The 16,810-nt window shown below is 42.9% G+C and overlaps 1 protein-coding gene across 1 annotated transcript in view; it reads right to left on the reverse strand.

Moving 5' to 3' along the window:
- RGS8 (regulator of G protein signaling 8) overlaps positions 1-15,457 on the reverse strand; it is a 70,088-nt gene extending 54,631 nt beyond the window's left edge. Inside the window, exon 1 of the mRNA XM_040446535.1 lies at positions 15,409-15,457. Coding sequence (XP_040302469.1) covers positions 15,409-15,411 — 3 coding nt within the window. The 5' untranslated portion in view covers positions 15,412-15,457. The remainder of the gene's footprint in view (positions 1-15,408) is intronic.
- Positions 15,458-16,810: the final 1,353 nt, after the last annotated feature.

Consider the following 16,810-nt stretch of genomic DNA (forward strand, 5'->3'; position numbering starts at 1 on the left):
TACACTTTACAACCGATTGGGTTACTTTGTCCCTGTACATTTTAATGAGTGCACCCCCTTAGCATCCCTTCCCTAAAATGTAACCAAGGGCAACACTGTTCTTGACTTCTCTCTCAACAGAAAGGAAGTGCCGGGGTGCTTGGGTAGCTCAGTCCGTTAAGCATTCGACTCTTCATTTCAGCTCAGGTCATGATCTCACAGTTCGTGAGATTGAGCCCCATGTTGGGCTTTGCACTGACCATGGAGCCTGCTTGGGATTCTTTCTCTACCTCTCTTGCTGCCCCTCCCCCACTCGCGTTTTCTCTGTCTCTCTCAAAATAAATGAATAAACTTAAAAAAAAAAAAAAAAGGAAGTGCCAGCCCAGGTGGTACCTCGGTGAGGCTCCAGGTCCTCCTCAGGCTGACTCTGGCTACAGAGGGTTCAGGACAGCTCTCCCATGGTCTGATTTCCATAGCCTTCAGGAATAGCAGAGTGACTGGAAGCCATAGGCATATTGGGAAGACGGAATACTTTTTTTATTACATTCTAATTTTATTAAGTACACCCCTCCCCACCAAAACAACACTATACTTAAGAATTAATGCGATCTTGGGGCTCCTGGGTGGCTCAGTAGGTTAAGTGGCCGACTTCGGCTCAGGTCATGATCTCGCGGTCCGTGAGTTCGAGCCCTGCGTCGGGCCCTGTGCTGACAGCTCAGAGCCTGGAGCCTGTTTCAGATTTTGTGTCTCCCTCTCTCTGACCCTCCCCCGTTCATGCTCTGTCTCTCTCTGTCTCAAAAAATAAATAAACGTTAAAAAAATTAAAAAAAAAGAATTAATGCAATCTCTAATTTTTATTCACTAAATGAGATTTTGTACTTGAAAGTGCTTTGAATTTAAAATTTAATATCTGAAAGGACTCTTGCGCAATCCTCTAATCTGATCACCTTAACAATCCAGTGGGCTAAATACCTTTGGGGAAATTGAGACACCAGAAGAAAACCAAATTACCTAAGGATTTATAATAGTAATATAGAAGAACTGGCTTCATATTCAAGTTTTCCTAATCCCAGCTGAATAGCCTCTCCTACCTTCCCAATTTTAATAAATAAATTGCATATATTGTGAATCATTATTGAAAAACTGTCATATATGTTTACCCAACATGCTTGTTGCATTTTCTTGCAAGCCCGTTAAATGGGTCCCACATGACTTTTAGCCTGCTTCTTCCTCTACCTGCAGCTCTATCTCAAATGAGGCAAAGAAGTGAAATTGGTGGCAGAATAAGAGTGGGAGTTCGAGCTGATGGACAACAGACAGCATCGCTGAGCAGGACTGTGACGCAACAGCAGCATTTCAGGAAACTTTATCTGGTAGCAAAGTACTAGCCTCAGAAGAAGAGGCAGATGGGAGTTATCACTTCTCTTGGACCATATCCATGCCTGATCTTCCTTGGGGACAAATGGAACTTTTTGCCCCTCAAAGTGTACCATGCCCCTCAAAGTACCTTCAGTGCTTGCATCACAGGGAGCTGCTGCTCCTGGGATGAGCTAAGATAACACAGATGACCCCAAGATTAGTCTTTAGATGCATCCATCATATCTGGCAGCCTAGAAGACTGAATGCTACTTACAAAGGATTTCAATTTCCAGCTGGTGATGGTGCAGAGCGTGGATGAAACTGGAAAGCAGGTTCTTCTGTCTAAATAGGCAGAGGCAAGGGGTGCCTGGGTGGTCCCAGGGGTTAAGCGTCTGACTCTTGATCTCAGCTCAGATCATGATCTCACATAAGACTGAGCCCAGCGTCAGGCTTCAGGCTGGGTTTGGAGCCTGCTCAAGATTCTCTTTCTCCCTCTTCCTCTGCCCCTCTCCTGCGCATGCTCTCAGGCTCTCTCTCCCTCTCTCAAAAATAAAAACTATTTTAAATAAATAAATAGGCAGAGGCAAAAGTTCCAATCAGTCTTTGAGCTGAAATCCTTGAAGGGTTACCTGTGCTCTGATCTTTCCTCCATCACTGGCTCTTGGTTTTAAAGGACTTGCCTTGTATCTCATATACTCATTAACAAAGGACTCAACCAGCTAACTTGGGAGAGGGGTAAAGGTCCTAAGTAAAATGCCAACATTATCTATGATGTTCTAAATAAGCACATATTACATTTTTCTATGACTTCCTAAAGAAATCCAATTCTTTAACTTTGCTATCTGACCCCTAAGTGATAATAATGATGGGAATTTTAGACCAGGTCAAAGGCATGGGTCACCAGGGGATGACCCAATACTTCCAGAGACATAAAAACCTTTGTCATGACTGACACCAAACAGATGCCCATCTAACGTACTTCTATCACAGTTATCTAACTGCAGGTACATGGCTCAGTAAGTCACCTCTAAATGGGAGTGCAGTGGGTCATTGGAAAGTGTAGGCAAATGACAAAAGGGCAGGAACAAACTTGACTGTTTGCAGCCAGTGCTTTCATGTGCTCATCCACTCATTCACTGGAGGGCCTGTTTTGTGCCCTGCACTCTGCAATGTTGAATGAGATAGAGGGGTTCCGAATGGTCCAGACTGAACATACAATTCCAAGTCAGAGCCCTGACATAAATTTTGCAAAGATCCCACCTCTAAGCTTCCACCTCTCCAAACTTCCAGCACCTCTGCTCTGAAGAGGAAGGATCACTTTCTCCTGCAACCCAAATTTCTGGGACAGATGCCTATGTGGTAGCAAAAGGTATGACCCAGAACTGTTCCCTGGGGGCTGGGGAAGTGGTGGCATCTGATGTGAATGGCAAACTTCTCTGGTCTCACAAATCCTACCTACCACCCACAGCCCAATCCTGAACAACCTAAAGAGAGAGCAAATTGAACTTATCCAGGGGTGGTCTAAAGGTCAATTCAACATAGAATTCAGCTAAGAAAAATACCACCCTTTTGTCTTGTGTCTTCAGCTCACCACGACTTTGTTTTCTCCTAACCCGTGCTCACAGCATCCTCCTGTCTTTTCCCTCTGTTCTAAAGTCGAAATGCAGAACCAATATCAACTATAACCTGATTATCTGCAAGAATTGGGCCAGCACAGGGTCATGGATAATAACCACAGACAATTCTGAGAAATCATTTAAATTTGCCTTTGGCCTACATTTGTTTATATGTGTGCATTTCCAAATAGATTTACCTTCCTAATTGGGTTTTGTTTGCATTCCCTCGGCACAACACTGACTGGGATGTCAGGGAGGGGGACAGGGGGTGGGCTGAGTGTTGAGAAAAGCTGGGTTGAGATAAAAATTTGTAGGAGTGAAACTTCTAGTTGCATCGTTCACTTAACAAATATTTATTGAACAGCAACAAATGGCATAGAGTGGCACTTGGTTTTGCAGGAGATGCACAGTAGGGATGAGATACAGTCTCTGCCCTAAAGAAGTTTTCCATCTTGTCAAAGGGAGTACATGAAGACTTTACATTTATACAGTTGAGATTTAACTATAGCCTTAAACGTGAGCCGAAATAGCGCTGTTTTTAACTCAAACATCCGCTTTTGATCTAATGGGACTCAGATAAATAGAGATTCCTCCAGTTCCCATACTTCAGGTTTCTGTGTTTCTATGCTTGTATAAAATGCAAGTTTCTCAGCTTATATAAAACAGCACAGGAATCATTTCCCAGAGTACGCGAGCGTTGGCGATAATGGGTTGGAGGGGTTTCCTCTTGAGACTCCATGTCTGAATTTACTGACGAGTTAATCACTGAGGAAGCAAATACTCAATGTCTTACATTGTCCTCAGTTCAACAATTTCCAGGCAAGCCCCACCACCCCTTTCTCTTTGGTGTATATCCCCATGCCTAGAATCTGCTACACTCCCCTCAAAAGGCAGAGGCTCTCCCCAGTTCAGTTGTCCACTGAAAACATGCCAATTTTGGAAAAGCAAGTAAGGGGCAAGGGCTGTCTTGTCTTGGACCTGTATGGAAAGTGGGACAAAAGTGTAGCTCCATGGCACTACACCTCACCCAGATTCTCCCCACTAAAACCGGTTCCTTCCCACTTTCTCTGTCATTTCCACTATGCCAAAAGGAATTAGTGATGTGGATTATGTGTGTGTCTCTCGTTGGACTAGGGAATCCCAGATCCACTCTTACTACCCCCACTTCCAGGAGACCACCTCAGACTCAAGACATCCTTGGTAGACTGCTGGGAGGAAAAAGTGGCCTCAGGCTAGGAATGAGTGATGAATTTACAAAAGGCACCGCCAGCCAGATTACCAAAGGCCAACATTATCAGCATCATCATCAGAGGCACTCATGCCACACATGACCACTTATGTACATGCAAGCCAGGTGCAAACAGGAGTCCTGGCCCCCTGACTGCAAGTGACCTATGAAATCAATTTCAGAGGTCAAATGACACTTTTTTACACACAGTGAAGGGAACTATTGTTATGTGAAATGACATATGTCAAATATATTCTTATTTTGTATCACAGTTTTTAAAAAATGCTGTACAGTATACAGCATTAATATAGGTGAGCATGAAGCAAAGAGCCTTAGAAACAATCCTATAATATTTACTGAATCAATGCTAAAGTAAGAGTAAATATTTGTACATGTACAAGGAAATGACAACCTAAATTAAAGGATACAGAATGTGGAGGGTGAATTTGCTTTTAAAACAAGGCTGTGTATAGAACTGTTGGCCCTTCCCAATTCTTGGAAGGCATTCAAGTTCCCAGAAATGCCTCTCATTCCCCTGACTCAGCAAGGAAAAAGGAGCCACCTATTTTAATAGCTTCTTCTATAACTGAAGGGGTTTAGGAACAAGTCAGGGAGAGACGGTGCGATTCATGTCTCAGAATCCCCAATAAACTTTTTAGAAATACACTCTGTAAATCAGGATAGTAATTTGGCTCTCCTGTTCAGCTGGTGCTAATCATGCCACCTGCTAAAGTTGAGCCACAGAGGAGAAATTTGAAGACCAAGATAGAGCAGGTAACTAACCACCTAAGTAGGAAGACCTGATGTTCCCAGAATGCCTTCCCTACTCTTAAAATTAGTATGAGAGTATGTTATTTTACATGAAAATCTTGGGGCACCTGGGTGGCTCAGTCGGTTAAGCATCTGACTCCTGATTTCAGCTCAGGTCATGATCTCACAGTTTGTGAGACTGAGCCCAACATCAGGCTCTGCACTCTCAGTGCAGAGCCTTTTTGGGACTCTCTCTATTCCTCTCTCTCTCTCTCTCTCTCTCTCTCTCTCTCTGCCCCTGCTTGCACTCTATTTCTCAAAATAAATACATAAACTTTTTTTTTAATCCAAATTCCCCTGAAGAAGTAATACTTGCAACTGTCAGTCATTTACATTTCAGTGTAAATTTGTTTCAGATCATTTTCTAAAACAAGGTATTGAATGGAACTAGAAAAGATTGTGAAGACCCCCCTCCACACATGCCTTGGAGGATACTACTATTATAAAAGGGGCACCGAGGAAGACAGCTGGAGAGGCAACGACAGCCTTTCAACTTTGCCTTACTCAGAGCTGGCCCAGCTGAGGAACATGGCCTCCTGCCCACTAAGAACACTGGAACAACTGTGAACATTGGCCATTTGAGCTTGGCTTTAAACCTAGAAGTCCAGCTTTCTAAGAACATTGGCTTTGAACCTGGAAGTCCAAATCCAAATATAAAGCAGGGTAGGGTGTGCCCAGAAGCATCAAAAATTTGATTTTAGTATTTGTGAAACCATCTTTATTCTTTTTCCTATTTCTACCCCCACCTGCCATCAAGATAATCATTCCAATAACCCCCTAACTTGGGAACAGATGATCTCCATGCTGTGGCCAGAAAAAGTTCAAGGGGCATAGGCATCTAAGACAGCTGTGTGGTCATCATCATCAATAAATAGCAAGTATTAGATACTTTCTATATGTCAGCATGGTGCTAAATTTTTTCTGTGGATCATTTCTTTTGCTCATCACAACAACCCATGAGATAAGGCTATCATTGTGCAATAATAACACCGAGACCTAGAGAGGCTAAGCCAAGGTTACATGGCTTGTAAGTAGTGCAGCTGAAAGTTAACCAAGGCAGTCTAACTCCAAACTCATAACCAATAGATTAAGCAGCAGCAACTCTTGGGAAGAAGTGCTAGTTGTTGAATAGTCAACCAGAAAAGTCAGCTTCCTTCTGTGTGTCTTCCACTCAGACATCATGTCTTCACAATATGACCCGATAAAAGAATTTCTGCTCACTGTACCTCCCAGGTCATAGTGGGGAGGAAACCCTGGCCTGGGCCCTATGGTGTCCTTCAAGGAAGATGCATGAAGGAGAGACAGGACCTGGCTTACAGCCACTGTCAGCCCTGTGCTGAAAAAGCAGCCCTCTCTATGGAGGCGTGCCTGGGCTCCCCCACCCCTGAGGTGAAATAATGGCTCAGACAAGGGGTTTGAAGGCATCAATGGACTGACAGCATAATACCCATGACTTTCACAGCATGTGTCTTTCAGCTGCAGAAATAAGGGCAGGATAATTTTAGCTCTGCGTGTCTTAACACAGCTCCACCTCTCCTGCCACCAGGCTGGCTCCAGACAGGGGCCCATTGTGTCCTTCAGCACTGAAGCTCCCAGACCCTGCTAAGAACCACTGACTGCAAAGTCTGGGGAGTAAGTTTGGGCCTCAGTGGGCAACAGGGCTCTGGGCTACCACAAGCTCTCGCCCCAGGCTCCAGAGCTGTGCGTCAGCAGGAAACCACTTCCTCTCTGACCACAGGCCTGAGGTGGTGACCTCTGAATATCCAAGGAGACACTGCTGCCCCAACATCTGCTCACTGACACACAGCTCCCCTCAGCAGCTCTACACAGGCAGAGGACAGGGAAAGGAAAGGATTGCCTGTGCTGAATGCTGGACAGCTGACATCCTCTGACCTAGAAAGAATGACCTGACCGAAGTGCCTTTTCTCATTGTCCACATACCTTCTTCTCCTGATTTCTTTCTTTGGTTGTAGTGGCTCTTCCTTTTCCTGATTTTCCTCCTACTTCTTCAGCTATGGTTTTATGTATGTGTAGGGTTGTGTGTGTGTGTGTGTGTGTGTGTGTGTGTGTGTGTGTGTGTGTTTTATCCTATATAGGAGATTGTATACCTCTCTTGTGAAATCCCCATTTTATGGGTCTTATTTCTTAGGGGGGAAAACCTAGGGTCTCATCATCTACACTCTGGCCAATTTTGCTCTCCTCAGCCCATTTCCCTTTGCTCACCGAAGGCCAGGCATAAGTGCTTACTGAGGGAAAAGACACAGGAATCTCTGAGCCTTGAAGTATACACACGTACTCCTCCCACCCAGCCACAAGATGCTTGGCTCAAACTTAACAGAGCCCTTTGAAAAGATGACCTTTCTCTTTTATGGTCTAATTATGTCTCCGTATCAATGTGGCACCTCACACCTAATTGTCTTTAGAACCCAGGACTGAGCTTCCATAGCTCCTGGTGAACTGTCAGTTACTCCACAGGGCCAAAGGCTGGATGGGCACTTACCACAGGGCGTACGAGCTATTGCCACTGCATGACCCCATAATGACACCATATCTCATTGGCACTTCCCTACGTAGTTGGAATTTAAAGTTCTGACAAGCTATCTCTAGTTTATGTCTTTAAGAGGAAGATATGAAGCTGCAAACTATTGTCAAGCTAACTCTTGTGTTTTGTTTTTTTCAAATATCACTACTGCCCCTTACTTCCTTTGTGATCTCAGGAAGTCTTCACAATCTCCTTGCCTCAGTTTCTTCATCTTTAAAATAGGGATAATAAAAACCGCCTATCCTTTAGGGCTATTGGTCAAATAAATGTGAAACGCTACAGTTCTTGGTTGCAAGCAACAGAATCCAAATCTGGACAACTGAACCAATGAGACAGCTCCCAAACTCAAGAGGAAAAAACTGAACGCTCTCATCCCAGAAAAAGCAGGATCCAGGGAAACACCAAGATTCTTGGTTACAGAAATGAACGATTTCCCCAGGGCAGCTCTATTTGGACTAATCAGCTCTATTCATTTTTCCCACTTTGTTTCATCCAACTCAAGTTTCGTATTTCCAAGAGAGAGACCCTGACTGGTGTAGAATAGGTCACACACCCATCCTCATTACCAGAGGAGGGCACAGAACTTGGATACACAGATGTGGTATAAGGCTTAAAATTAAGATCCAATATCATGTGTGCCTTGACATCTGGGGAAAACAGGGAGGACCTCAAGTGGCCTGACCACAAATTCTCCTCCCCCTCTGCTCCTGCAAATAAGGTCCTCTAGCCAAAGACCCTTTGTTATCAAAAGACCAAAGGCAATACCTATTTGCCCTGGAGGAGCTGGTTTCACTGCCGACTCATGGAATTATTCAAACAACCCAATCACATCCTTGTGTGAGAACCAAGGGCCTACAAAGTCTGCCTCCCAGAGCCCCTGCTGGTTTACTCTACTGCCAAGTACAATCTCCACATGGCTCTGCGTGACATGTGGTCTTCTCCTCCCCCAGTGAGTGTATATCGCTAATAAACTGCTGTCAACCCACCCGTCTGTGTCAGGTATCATGCGTCCAGCCATCCCTATCACCCTCACCGATGGGGTGAAGAAGCAGTGAATAAAACAGGTCCCCCAAGATGGCACACGCCAGGGGACGGGTGGGTCCTCAGAGAAAAATCCAGGTGCTATTACCAGAAGTTGAGGATGAAAGCAGAACAAGTACAAACAACGGGTGTTCAAGACATCGTGAAAACTGTTCAACACAGGGCCTGAAAACCAGAAAGTGAACCCAAAAATATAGGTAGTAGAAATACTATTTCCACATTGTCATGGAAATCAACAGTCCCTGGAAAGAATCTCCCAGTGTAGCACTTGCCACGTTTATAGAGTACTTTCTGCCCTCTTCCCTGGCACTTCTTCCCAGCACCTTCACGGCAGTGCAGAGCAACAGGCATCGGGAAGTCAGAGGGAACACCCCCGTGCGTGACACCCCCTTGCGTGGGATTCCTGCCTTGAGCAGATGGATGAGGCACCAGGGGTACATCACACAAGCACCTTGCTCTGCAATTAAACTCACTGTCAGCCCAAAATGCATCAGGCTGGAAGTGAACAGGTGATAAGCCAGTCACTCCCTGCACTGAAGCACTCCCCTGATTATCTCCCTCCTCCAAGTAAGAGTTAAAAACACTATTTCTGGCAAGTACTGGCCTTCTGAGCAGAAAGCATGGCCACTGGATGACGTATAATCACGAATGCTAGACAGAGCCCCCGGACCTCAAACATCAACCTGCTGCCTATCATTCTGTCATTAAAATGTAATTCTTCCAGTGTCTGAGAGTCCTTTTCAAAATAACACAGGTCCCACCTCGTTGGCAAATACCTTTCCAGAGGGTTGCTCTCTTTATGCTGAAAACCAAAATAGGACACAGACTGGGTACCTGACTGGAAGCAGAACACCTGACTAGGACAAGACCCAGGAGGAAGGAAAGGAGGACTGAGAAGTGGCTGGGGACACACACCAGTGACAAATATCAAGACAGATACTCAGTGGGCTGGGGTCAACCAGCACTGGCCCCTTCTGCTGTAGGACCAGCCAACTTAGTGATGTGGCCACAGTCAGGCATCACCCTAACACCTCTGTCTGCCAAACACTTGGCATCTGCATTAACAGCCAGGAATATGCTGGCTCCAGATATTGGCTAAGTTCCAAACATTTTCAGATGCTGCATAGAGCCTGGGATCTCAGCTCCTTGAGCACCAGGAAACCCTAACTTGGGCCTCCCACCATGTCAGCCCCTATTTTCTTCCTTGGCTTCCCATCATCCTAGCGCTTCACATTTGTGTTATGTTTAAAAATAAAAATTCTTGAGTAGCTGCATACACAGCTCTCTGCAGCTTAAAAGTGCATATAATAACAACAGTATAGGCAACAATTAAACTCAAGACTTTCTTAAATGCCAGGGACTTTATAAATATTATCCTATTTATTTCCCTACAATAATCCTGAAGGCGGGCTTTGTTACTCCTGTTTAACAGGTGAGAAAATCTAAGTCTAGATGTCAACGGACTTGTTCAAAGCCACACAGATAGTAAGCGGCTTAGCTAGGACTCAAATCTAACTGCAAGGCCTCTAATACACTCATTGCCTCTTGAAAAAAGGTGCTGACTTATCATCATGTCCTAATCATGTTGGGAAGGTTTGCCATATACCCATGCAGGATGCATGAAAACATGACAGTTTTTCCTGGAGTTTTTACTCAGGTGTTCAGGATGTAAACTCATCCAACCACTTGGACGTCAATCCGTGGCCACATTTGACCTTATTACCCAAGTCTCAGAGAGCCCAGACCCTGCCCTAGAAGTTGAATAAATAAGCATATCTTGCCACGTCTGAATTCTACCCTGAATCTTTTAGTCTCTTTCTAGAGTCCTTATTGATACATCTTCTCAATGTGTTCACATTATCACCCACGACTAGAACATAAAAACATCCCTGGCTTGGAGCACCATATGAACAGCATTTATACCTTTTTAAAATGTGGGCATCCTTTAAAATACCCACATTTTACAATAAACAATGCCATTTAGGATGTGCCGAGACAGAAGTATTCTTTTCCTTCTGTTCTTCTATTGTAGTCATGGAGACCTCAAATTTGGTTGAAATGAGCAGACAAAATTAAAACCTGCACAGAAAGTTGGTATCAGGGAAAATAATGACAGTTTATATTTCAGTGGTATTTGTGTGTGAGGCAATTAATCATTCTACAGACGTTACCTCATTCTGATCTTTCACTAAGGTAGGAAAAGGACAGGTGCTTTTCATCCTCCTAAAATCCACACTGGATAAATGGTGAAGACCATGATAAGGAGAGACTAAGTCTACACTACATGAAACTACACGGCTGAGACAAAAAAAAAAAAAGTGCACCCACCCAGTTGTTTGGCCTGAGACTGGTCTTAAATTAATCATTTGAAGTTAATGTTTTAATCACTCAACTGAGATGCATTGGTCCACACAGACAGGAATCACCAAATTTACCAATAAGCCATCAAGAGCAGCTGAGGTCTCTCCATTGAATGTGCCACTTAAAAAAAAAATACATTGCCCTGCCCTATGATGCTCACCTTAATGACTGCCACTGTCCCGTATATCTCCACACCATCATCATGGGGGGGAGGGGGGTTCTAAAATACAAATCTGATCACCTTACTCCATATTGACCACAGATGGACTTGAAACGCTTCCTGACCAGACCTCTTGCCTACTTTCCTGTTCTATCTCTCAACCCCTCCCCCACTGCCATGTTGTAGTCCTAAGAAGACATTCAAATACAGTGACTAGCAGTAATTTAAACACTACAAGATGTTGCCTAGCAAGACTACCTCCCCCCACCCAACCCCAGCCTACCCGGCCACCACATACACCTAAACCTTGACCCTCTCATTGCCTATCTGAAAACACCCATTTTTCTCTCCTTCTTTTTAGGATTACTTTTTAAACATTATTATTATTATTTTCCTATTATAATCATCAGCATCATTATTATTACAGAAAAGTACACCAAAGATATAATAAATAAAACAGAAAAAAGAAAATTAAAAAATATACATAATCCCATTACCCAGAGATAAAACCCTGTTAGCATTCTGGAATATTCCTTACAGTCTTCTCTATGTGTACATATAGAGACATTTTCCACCACACCAGTTTGACTTCTGAGACTTGACTCTAGTGCCACTTCCTGTAAGAAGATGCTTCTAACCTTTCCTCCCCCTCCTCCCCCAAACTTAATCATGTTCGCTCCCACTCACCCTTCAGGTCGCCACTTAAATGTCACATCCTCAGACAGTCCTTTCCTGAACACCCAAAGCAAATGACATCACCCCAATTACTCTCTCTGGTAGCACAGTTCTTTTCTTTCATTGGATTATCTGAATTTATAACTGTATGTGTGTTTATACATTCATGTCTTTCCCACTAGACTGTAAGCCTCATGAGACTAGAGACCAGAGCTGGTAATGCTGATCACTGTACCCCCAAGCCTAAAACAGCATCTGTGTCATCAAGCCCACAAGAAGTATGAAAAGCTAAGTAAATGGCAGCTCCCTTCTCCACACCCACACAAACACCTTACCAATCTCTAACACAGAATTTATTCCATCCTACCAGTTGCTCTACCACTAAACTATTTGCTCCTGGAAGACAAAGGCTATCTTTCCTCCTATGGCGTATATTTACATCTGAAGTCATAACTATCCCCCCCCCCATAACACAATACCCTGCACACGGCAGATTTCAGTTCTTCTGAATGATTGAAAAAGTGAATGAAGCAAGAGCCGTATGGGCAGGACACCTGGTCAGCAATGCTCTTGGGTGATCCCATCTCTTACATAAATCTTTATTCTTAATAATCGTCTGGCTTTTCTTAATAATCGTCTCCGTATGATGCCAAAATATAGCTGAAAAGTGAAACCATTGCTTCACGCTCCAGATGTTTCGTTTTCAGAAGCCGAGCATCCAGATGACTGGACACATGTGAACAACTCAGTATCTCTTCACCAAGCTGTCTGACATCTTGGCTCATTCAGAGTCTAGAGAGAAAACAAAATGAATGCTTTGCCCCTCCATCACCAATAAAACTAAATAAATATAACTAATTTTAATGGAAACTAAAATAAATAATTACTGTGATTAAAGCCCACATTTTCAGTGCACCATAATCTTTCTACACTCCAAAGAGCACTGGCTTGCATAAGAGACAACTGTTATGTGGGAATATCAGAGAGTGCAAATAAGAAAACCCAACGAAAAGTAGCTTACATATCAATAATTTTATTATAGCACATAAGGGGGAAGTCTAGAGGTTGGCTAACTCAGCAGTTCAGCAGCGTTAACAAAGACCCGGTTCTTTCTACCTTTCTGCTCTGCCTTTCTTAAAAAATCATCTTCCTCCTAGTTTCAGAGTGGCGTGAATAATTCCAGGTATCCCATACACCACAAATAGCATCTTGCAAAGAAGAATGCACCTCTTTAAAGGAGCATAGAAAACTTTAGCACACTTCCCCTCCCCAGCTGACTCCTTCTCAGGCCCTACAGACCAAGACTGGGCCATATGTCCATGCTTAACCCAATTATTGGAAAGGGCGATAATATGATCACAGCTGCTTCAGATCAGTGGTTTTTAAACTTTAACAGAGTCACCTAGAGGGTTTGTGAAAACACAGATTGCTGAGCTCTCCTCCCAGGGTTTTGGATTCCATAGATCTTTCTCAGTTGGGGCCTGAGAATATGCATGTTTAACAAGGCCCCCAGTTATATCTATACTGCCCATCCTAGAACCACATTTTGAGAACTTCTGGCTTAGACCAATCATGATTTACCTACCAGGGATGGGGAGAGGGTCAAGCCTGTCAGGTATTATAGCTGCTTGAGAACTGTAGAGAATTGTGATTTTCTTTGCAAAGAAGCAGGTGGGTGGCTGTAGACTGGTCATATTGGAGTCCACCACAGTGAAATAGAATGATAATGGCTAGAATGTACTGAGAATTCACATGCATCAAAAACTGCCCTAAAAACAACATACATTATTTAATTCCCCCAAATAATCCTTTGAGGTAGGATTCAGATCAGAAAACTGAGAGTCACAAAGGCTGCATAAATTGTCCACAGTCATGCTGCTACTAAGTTCTACGGCCTGGATTTAAATGGAGATCTGTGTGACCCCCACCATGGCCCATGCTCTTAGATACGATGCAATTTAGGGACCCGAGTTTGAATTCTGGACCTGCCGCTCTTCCATGCCTCAGATCATAGAGGTTCTGGGGTCAAATATAAATGCCAGATTTCACTGTAGAAATGCTCATAGTTTGGTGGCAAATGAATGGTGTTTGGGGTCAGGCAGAAAATTAGGCCCAGTACTTGTGTGAGTTGACAGTCTTCATCTCTCCAACCTCAACTTCTTTCGACACACAATAAGCGTGCTTAATGCTTGTCTCCTAGGAAAACTGGAGCAGATATGTGGTAAAACACCTTAGCTGTCCCTGGCACATAGTAGGCAATCACTCTGAGTAGCTCTCATTACTATTACTAACCTCTGACCTAGAACATTCATCCGTACAGAGTAGTTAGGAAGACCATGTAAGCTCTGAGAAAATGCCTTGCACATTTGTGTATTTTAATAACCTGCTGCATTATAGTTGCACACCGTTAAATGAGGGCCACACTACGTCCTGGTACAAGAAGGTGAAAATTATGCTGTGGTTGGGGCGGGCAGAGGGAGGGGAGAGGGGCAGAAGAGGCTACTGGAAACCCCAATAACTTCTGTATGGAAAATGTCAGGCCCATTTTTCCTCCGGAAATGAACAGCGTCTCCTTCTCTTTACATGCCAATGACTCTGAACTGAAATTGTTGAAACAGTATGACACCTCTAACCTCAGCACATGGATATAATCACCTCCCCAGCTCATTTCATCAACAACACCCAGAAGTAACCTGCAACACCCAGAACACCTGCAAGTAAAAGGTTTAAAAGTCTGTTGTTTCAGAAGTTCTGAAAGGCCTGCCCTGATGGACCACCCTAACTCAAAGAATGTCTCCCTACACCTGCACCCACTGTCACTCTTGATTCCCTTTCTGGTTGTATGTCTTCAGAGAATTTATCACTATCTGAAACCACCATGTTGGTTTACTTGTTAATTGTCTGCCTCTCCTGTGGGAAGGTGAACTCCAAGAAGGGAAAAAAATTGTCTGTCTTGTCACTGGTATGTCCTCAACCCTAGAACAGTCCCTGGTGTATAATACTTACTAATTAAATATGTGTTGAACGAATCATGATGGTGGCCATGATGTCAAAGACATCATCTAGGCTGACTAGAAAAGAGAAAATTGGTGGAACCAGATCGTAGCTGAGAGGATTAGTTCATGAGTACATGTTAAGCAGCACAGAATCTGGAACCCCAGAACAGTATGAGAAATTTGAGAGGGCTAAAGAAGAAAAACACTGCTTTATAGATGTTGTCATGACCCTATTTTACAGAAAGTCTTCTTTTTATAGTTTTAATCGCCATAGAATGGTATATTTTTTTTAAAGTAACCCAAATAAAACTGGGCCATCTTCTCCTCTCACCTTGAATCCAATCTCAACACTCTGATAAATCAAAAAACACTTGCATATTCACAAATCTGATCATAAGATCAACAAATGGAAATGGGATGTTTTTATGGGAATCTGTAAGGGATTCAGTGGCGGGTATGACGCTTTTTATCCCCAATCAAAACTTCCTTAAAATTGCTTATACAAATGGTTTGTCCCCACCACCAACTCCCTCCAGTAGTTTTTGAGATCTTCCCACACTCCTCCAGGTTATTTCTTGTTTCCACAGCTCCTTAGTCCCTATCAATCCCAGATGTCTCATTATATCCAGCCACATCCTCACCATGTCTGTTGCCTTCTGCACTCATCACCATAAGGGCCAGGAGCTGAGTAGCACCAAGTAGACTTCGAATCATTTTTCCCTCTATCACAGAAAGCAAAACCAGAAGATAGAATTTTAAGTGAGAAGAGAGTAAAAAGTTAAACTCTTTCTAATAATGTACTTATAAATAATAAATGCATTTTCACAAGTGATATCACAAAAAGAAGAAGAAAACTAATGTAAATTCAGGAGATGGAGCAAGATACCTTGAAACCAGAAATATAAAATTTCTGAAATTTTCTACATCAAAAGGAAAAAACTTTTTTTATTTACATAGATTGGTAAAGGAAGAAACAAATAACATGTTGCAGAATAATCAAAATAAGTGCACTACATTTACACAATTTATGGTCCTTTTGTTAGCTAAGGGTATAAAATATGTCACATACTCTAACTGGATTGCTCACAAAATTGTTCTTTTCCTCCATGCTCCCAGTCTAATTTGACCACACCCTATTTTTTCCAGTCTGATTTATGTCACTTACCCTAGGTTCCAATCAGAGTATGCTAAATTGGTCTTAGTTTCTACGCTATTCATGTAATTTCTGCTTCTTCAGATGCTTCTCTTTTAAATCATCTGATGGTTTTATCATTGCTGAAAATTTATCTAAAATATATTACTCATCATTTTGAATTTTTCCAAAAGATAAAATGAACCTGAAGAGAAAAAAGGCTTCTCTTCATTTTTCTTGTTTTTTCTTTCCTTTACTTCCTTTTGGGCCTTTGTGTTTCTATTTCAGAGTCCCAAAAGTTGCAAATAGGTTTTTGTGTAAATGACTGAACCTAAGCCCAGATTATCAAAGGAAAATAACTAGTCATAAAATAGCAGTGGCCTACATGGTGTAATCTGAGACTACTGAAAGTTCTTTCACAAAAATCTTCACTGACCTGCTTTATGACCTTAAATCTCTATTACGTAAAAGTATATCCTTTTAGGTAGAAGCTTTGCGTTTTCTGTTAAAATGAAACTACCCATGGGAGGGATTATAGCTCACTTCTCTGCTTGAAAATCATCCACTGATTTCCTCATTGGCTACCAAATAAATTTCAAGTTCTTCAGCTGGTCATCCAAAGCTCTCAGAGATGAGCTACCCGCCTTCTGAACATCACCCCCTCATCCCCCAACTCAATACCCAACAGGACCCCGGCACTCACATGCTCTGAGCATGCCCAGTGTATTCCTTTCTCTAGACCTTAGCTTATAATGTGCCCCAAGCGTGCTGCCTGATTAGCCCAAATGTATGCTTATCAATAGCCTACCTTTAGCATTCGGTCTATATTCTACCTTGATTATAACTAATTTTTTTTTAATCTTCCTGATTTAGTAAGGCCTTCTCTGGTTTAAAGAAATCCAATTTATTCA

Source organism: Herpailurus yagouaroundi, unplaced genomic scaffold (genome assembly GCF_014898765.1).
Source record: "Herpailurus yagouaroundi ecotype Mexico unplaced genomic scaffold, PumYag 195, whole genome shotgun sequence".
NCBI classification, from domain to species: Eukaryota; Metazoa; Chordata; class Mammalia; order Carnivora; family Felidae; genus Herpailurus; species Herpailurus yagouaroundi.